The 6,502-nt window shown below is 40.9% G+C and overlaps 1 protein-coding gene across 3 annotated transcripts in view; it reads right to left on the reverse strand.

Moving 5' to 3' along the window:
• The window catches only part of Prpf3 (pre-mRNA processing factor 3), a 25,360-nt gene that overhangs the window by 559 nt on the left and 18,299 nt on the right, over nucleotides 1-6,502 (reverse strand). For all 3 annotated transcript variants that reach the window (XM_029475438.1, XM_021157365.2, XM_029475436.1), the window contains 6 exons: nucleotides 5,655-5,798; nucleotides 4,849-4,948; nucleotides 4,559-4,672; nucleotides 3,299-3,417; nucleotides 2,971-3,054; nucleotides 1,751-1,812 (listed from right to left, as the gene is read on the reverse strand). In XM_029475438.1, the coding sequence (XP_029331298.1) occupies nucleotides 1,751-1,812; nucleotides 2,971-3,054; nucleotides 3,299-3,417; nucleotides 4,559-4,672; nucleotides 4,849-4,948; nucleotides 5,655-5,798 (623 nt within the window). The remainder of the gene's footprint in view (nucleotides 1-1,750; nucleotides 1,813-2,970; nucleotides 3,055-3,298; nucleotides 3,418-4,558; nucleotides 4,673-4,848; nucleotides 4,949-5,654; nucleotides 5,799-6,502) is intronic.

Here is a 6,502-nt window from a genome sequence, read left to right on the forward strand (position 1 = left end):
AAAAAAAAAAAAAAAGAAATCCTACTACAACATCCTAATGTACCACCATGCCCCAGAGAGACCAGAATTGTAATAAGCTCTCTACCCTATCCAGTGCTAGGAACTCAACTTAGAGCCTTATTCATGTTGGGCAAGCACTCTAACATGTCTACTTACTTAAACAAGACATAACAGTCTTTTAAAAGACCTAATAACATTTGTGTAGCAACATCCCTAGCTGAAATGTGATTCTATGATAAAGTAATTATAACCCCATGTCTTAGATATTTGTATGATTATACATAAAGGTTTCTAGCTTTTGGTTTTTTGGGGGTGGGGAGGGGATGTTTTTGTTTTCTGTTACTGTTTTAAAGAGAACCGTAGACGTAAACAACCTTTTTTCTCCCAAGTACTGGGGATCGAACCTATGGTGTCAGGCATGTAAGGAAAACACTCTACACTAAGTTACGGTATCAGCCTTAAGAACTCTTTTTTTTAAGATAAAAAAAAAATATTTGGGCTGGTGAGATGGCTTAGTGGGTAAGAGCACCCGACTGCTCTGCCGAAGGTCCAGAGTTCAAATCCCAGCAACCACATGGTGGCTCACAACCATCTGTAATGAGATCTGACGCTCTCTTCTGGAGTGTCTGAAGACAGCTACAGTATACTTACATATAATAAATAAATAAATCTTTAAAAAAATATTTATGAGCTACAGAGATGGCTCAGGAATTAAGCATAACTACTGGGCTGGCGAGATGGCTCAGTGGGTAAGAGCACTGACTGCTCTCCCGAAGGTCCTGAGTTCGAATCCCAGCAACCACATGGTGGCTCACAACCACCCATAATGAGATCTGATGCCCTCTTCTGGTGCGTCTGAAGACAGTTACAATGTACTAATTTATAATAATAAATAAATCTTTAGGCCGGAGCGGGATTGACCAGAGCAAACAGAGATCCTAAAATTCCCAACAACCACATGAAGGCTCACAACCATCTGTACAGCTACAATGTACTCATATACATAAAATAAATAAATAAATCTTAAAAAAAAAAAAAGCATAACTACTGCTCTTAGATAGGACCCTGGTTTGGTCCTAAGCACCCACATAGTGACTCACAACTATCTGTACTGGTTCTGAGAGATCTGACACCCTCTTCTGGCTTCCATGAGCATTAAGGCATGTAGGTGATGTAGACATACATATATATGCATGCAAAGCACTCATACACAAAAATTAATCTTTTAAAAGTTAAATAAATAATGTGTTCATGTGAGTGCAGGCACCTGTCAAAGCCAAGAAAGAGGTCATGTCCCCTGGACCTGGAAATACAGGAGGAAAGCCCCGCCAACTGAGTAAGGGAGTTGAATTTGGGCCTGCTCTAATTTATTCTCAATACAACCAACACGCCAGGTAGATCAAATAACAGCCATATTTTATAGATAAGGCAATGAAACTTGACACTGTCTGGCTCAGGTCCTGTTCTGCTGTAAAGCCGAGGATGGAACTCTTGGACTGACTCTAAAGCATTAGATAAGCACTCATCACTGGCTCTCTCAACCTTGGACTCTTCCGACTAGTGCGTGCATGAGTGTGTGCGAGCTTGAGTGTGTGCCTGTGTTACTGTGCGTCTGAGGCCTGGGCACTACCTTCCTGCTGAGAACGTGTACTCCATACGCTTCCCCGCTGGTACACACTAAAGACCAACTTCTAAAAACCACGCTAAACATCTGGCCAACTGAACTGCAGCGTTTTACAGAGACACTAACCTCCCATACTAGTACACATTTGTTAGTTTTCTTCACAGCTTCTTCATCAGATTCCTCATCATCTGGAAAAGACAAAAAAAGTTCAATATTTGGTTTGTTTTTTGAGTCAGATTCTCACTACATAGACCAGGCTGGCCTCCAACTTAGCAAGGTCTGCCTCCCAAGTGCTGGATTAAACCAACCCACTCGTTTGTTTATTTATTTATTTATTTACTTACTTACTTATTTACTGAGACCATCCTCCTGACTCAGCCTCCTGAGAGCTGGGATTACAAGCTTCAGCAACCATGCCCCACTAAATATATCTTTTCTTTCTTTACCTGCGCCCCACACCTTGTCTGTCCCTCAGTGTCCAGGATCTTGAACATGGTAGACAAATGCTAAACTACTAAACTTTAATGCTAGCTCCAAAGTTATCTTTCCTGTTGAGTGTGAAGTCAGCTAGGTCTATATAGTTTCAGACCAGCCAGGGCTACCCTTGTCTCAAAACAAAACCCGAAGTATTCTTTCCTGTTTAAAGTAGAAAGCTGTTGTTGATGTGAAAATCTGTTTTTTATACATTCAATGGTCTTTTGAATTGGGTTGGGGAAGACAGAGACTGTATGTAGTCTATATCTGCTTTAAATTGACATGTGTTGGTTTCAAACCCATGATCTTTCTACTTCCACTTTCTGAGTGCTGGGGTCATGGGTGGATACTACTAGTCTGGAGTGATTAGAAAGAAATACCAACTTTTTTTGAGACTCATGTGGCCTAGGCTGCTTTAAAATTGCTCCATAGCTCAAAATGACCTCAAACTCTTAGGATATTGCAGGTGTGAACTACCATGACGTAGCTAACAAGAAATTTAAGTAAAGAATAATACAGGTTAGATATTGTACACACGAATGCAGTTTGCTGACTTTAAATACACACTTGCAACCAGAACTTGAAACTAAGTCAGAGAGGAAAGCCTGCTGGGAGTATGCAGCAGTGCTGTTTAAGTCAACCTAGCTTGGTTGTGGGCAGGGGGCACACATCTTTAATCTCAGCCCTTAAAAAGTATAGGCAGGTGGATCTTATGAATTCAAGGCCAGCCAGTGCCATACAGTGAGACCCTGTCTCACACAAAACAAAACAGTCTGTCTAAAATTCTTGAACACTAGACTATTCCAGGATAGACAGAACTATCACCCCACCTCCCCAGCTCTCCCATGTAATCCCTTCTAACCCCAATTCACCATCTCCCTTCGTGTTAGATGTCTGCTCATCCCACTTTATCCGATGTAGCATGAGACGCTTAAATTTCTTCTGGGCTTTGGGGCCTGAAAAGAGAATTTTGCGAGTTGGAAAGATGACAGAGTAGGAAGAACCTCTGAGCTGAGCCCATCTACTACTCAGATAGCAACGGGAAGGGGAACGAAGCCCAGGACCAGGACAGACTTCTGCAGACACACAGAATCGGAAACACAACAGCAGTCTTACAGAAATCTTCCTCCCTTCTCCCCACCGCCAATCGCTTTAGGGCTAGGGTTGTCTAGAGAGTTTCCCTCAACTCTCTGCACTCACCCCCTTCCACTACCACCACGTTGACATCTTTGTGCAGCACCACCACCCCTGTCAGGTACAGCTGCCCAGCATTGGCCTCAATCTTGAACTTCTTGGCTGGGTTGCTCAAATTTCGAACTCTGGAGGAGGGAAACTTTAGTCATGTCTTCAGTTTTACCATTAGAAGCTGCCTGAATGGAATGGCAAATACAGAGGATCTAAAATCAAGACCTCTGGAATGCAGTTATATTTTTATTCTCTTGTAAATACAGGGTCTCATCATGTAGTCTGGCTGGCCTGGAACTCACTGCATAGACCAAGCTGGCCTTGAACTCAAGAGATTTGACTGCCTCTGCCTCCCTTTGCTGGTCTTATACTTCTTCACAGTAAGTAGTTAGAATCTATGAATGAAGGAGAGGTACTATCATCCAAAAACACCTTGCAAGCCCAGTGTTCCAGATCCTGCCACCTCTAGATGCCTATGGTGTAGATGCCATGTATTCAAAATTTTTTCTGAACAGAAACATCAAAAGCTGTAAATAGTAGTTACCTATAGATAGTATTTTAATAGATCAGAGAATAGGAAGGGGCTCTTTCAGGAAGTGCTCCTCTATATTATTAGAATTTGTCTTGTTTTCCAGTTTGGGATAGCCAAAAACTTGCTATGTGGTCCAGATTAGCCATAAACTCAGAACTGTTCTGTTCCTCCTGCGTGCTGGAATTACAGGCATGCATAATCCCATCTGGTCCAAAAATTTTAATCTGAATAAACAGTAGTTTTATTATAATGTGCCATTTCTGATAAAGAACTATTTAGTAGAAATAAGTGTATCTAAAAAGTGGAATGCATATATAAACTTAACCTAGAATAAAATGAAGACATTAATAAAAAAGTAAAAATGTATTTCCTAGGTACAAATATATTCTGAAGTGTGGATGAAAGGCCAATTACTACAGATCCTCAGGATAAAGACAAGGTAATAAAACAATTAGTGCTTTCTAGAGAAATGAAGTATTTACCACAAAAGAAGAATAATGCGGTAGGTATACTTGAAGGCCACAGTGATTTTGTCCTAAGGACTGGGAAGATAATGAGAATGTAGGTGCAAGGAGGGCATAATGGGCCGCACCTTTAATCCCAGAACCAGGGAGGCAGAGGCAGTGGATCTCTGGGTTTGAGGCCAGCCTGGTCTACTTAGTGAGTTCCAGGATAGCTGAGACTAGGTAGAGAAACACTGTCTCAAAAAAGAAACAGAGACAGCTGTCAATGTGGACACCTACCTATACACAGATATGTGCACCCCCTGTGAAATGTCTTCTTTAAGCTTTTTAATTTTCTTGACCTTTCTCTGTTCTGCTGTAAGTTTTCGGGCCGCATTGGCCTCTTCATGCGCTCTGTCGTGACAGGAAGGACATCCACAAGTGAGAAAGGCATTGCCGATCAGAGGCAGGGCTAAGGGAAAGAGAGAGCAACAGAGGACTCTCTCCTCCCTCCAATAACAACCCCAGGAGGGTCTGGAAAGGTAGTGTCCTGGGCTCTGCCCTATCCCACCCCACCGCACCCCACTTACTTCTGTCTCTTTGCCATCTGAGCTCTGACATGGGCTTCTACCTTTGTAGGGTCTTGAACTGCTTCTGTTCCTAATACTCGCATTAAATTTGAGATTCTCACTACAATGGAAAGAAAGCAGCAATCAATCTCCTAATCTCTTAAATTACTTCTCTAGCTAGCTAGGATAACCTACTATTTATATATACTATCTAGGTATATCGCCCCCCTCTATATATGTATATACATATACACACACATACACACACACACATATATGTGTGTGTGTGTTTATGTGTATAAATGTGTATGTGTGTGTATATATATATATATACACACACATTTATATACTCAAGGAAACAATAGTTGCATATTTGTGGAGTTTATTTATTTTCAATGCCAATGAATGAGAAATGAGAAATAAGAAATTAAGTTTTATGTTTTTTATGATATAAGTATACTGAATTTTTTGGATAGTTTGAACTACTATAAAATCTGAGTTAACCAGGTGAGATTTTCAATATAGGAATTATTGTAAAATGTCAATTTTGAGCAAAGACTTGAAATAAGCAGTGCTTGAGAGCAGGAAAAAAAAAACAACAACCATCAACAACAAAAAATAATTAAAAACAAGCTCTAAATGATTTCTAGAATAAATGTGTTGCTCTGCCAGAAGAAAACATCACAGGTTAAAAAAAATCCTGTAAATGATTCAGAAAAATCATCAAAGACATTAAAGTGCCTTTATAAGACAGACAGAGACAGACAGACTGACTGACTCACTCACTCACTCACTCACTCTGTGGTAGCAGGCCAGCAGGCACATACCTTTGGGTTCTGGAGGAGGCGTCAGGCCTAGCCTGACTTTCTCTTGTAGCTCTTTCTGTGCTTCCCTTCTTGTTTGCCTCCGAAGTTTCTTCTGCTCCTTCTTCGTAAGATATACCCCAAGGGTAACTGGTGTATCATTGTCAACTGTCAAAAAGAAAAATGAGTTACCAAAGCATAAGTTATAGAGGGGCTTAGGTGATCCATCACTTAGAAAAACCATCAACTAGAATCTGAGGGAGGAGGTCGAGAGACTGTCGTGCATTGTGGCCCAGACTGGCCTATTGCTTCCACCTCAAACTGCTGAAATTACCGGCATCCACTAACTGTGCTTGACCTATTTGTTATTTTTAAGTGGTAAGACTGATAATATAATAATTTTTTTACGAAGTGAAAGTATTATGGCTCATAAATGTTTTTTAAGAAGTTGATCACTTTCAACAAATGCAATTTGCAAACAGTAGCACTGGCTAAGAATCTGAGGAAGTAAAAGAATCCAGAATTCCACTTGGGTCCTACTTTCTATAATTTGCTGCTTCTATGGAATACAATTTGAAATTCTCTAACTTATATAACAATAAATTTTGTGTTAGCAATGCAGCTGTGCTAATTACTGTACAACCTCTGCCTCAATTTCAGTACTAGGAAATGGGGGAAACCCTCTGGAAGAAGCTGGCTGGAGATGGTTCAGTGGTTAAGAATACTTACTGAGCCAGGCATGGTGGCGCACGCCTTTAATCCCAGCAGGTAGAGGCAGGCGGATTTCTGAGTTCGAGGACAGCCTGGTCTACAAAGTGAGTTCCAGGACAGCCAGGGCTACACAGAGAAACCCTGTCTTGAAAAACCAAAAA

This window comes from Mus caroli, chromosome 3, assembly GCF_900094665.2.
Source record: "Mus caroli chromosome 3, CAROLI_EIJ_v1.1, whole genome shotgun sequence".
NCBI lineage: Eukaryota > Metazoa > Chordata > Mammalia > Rodentia > Muridae > Mus > Mus caroli.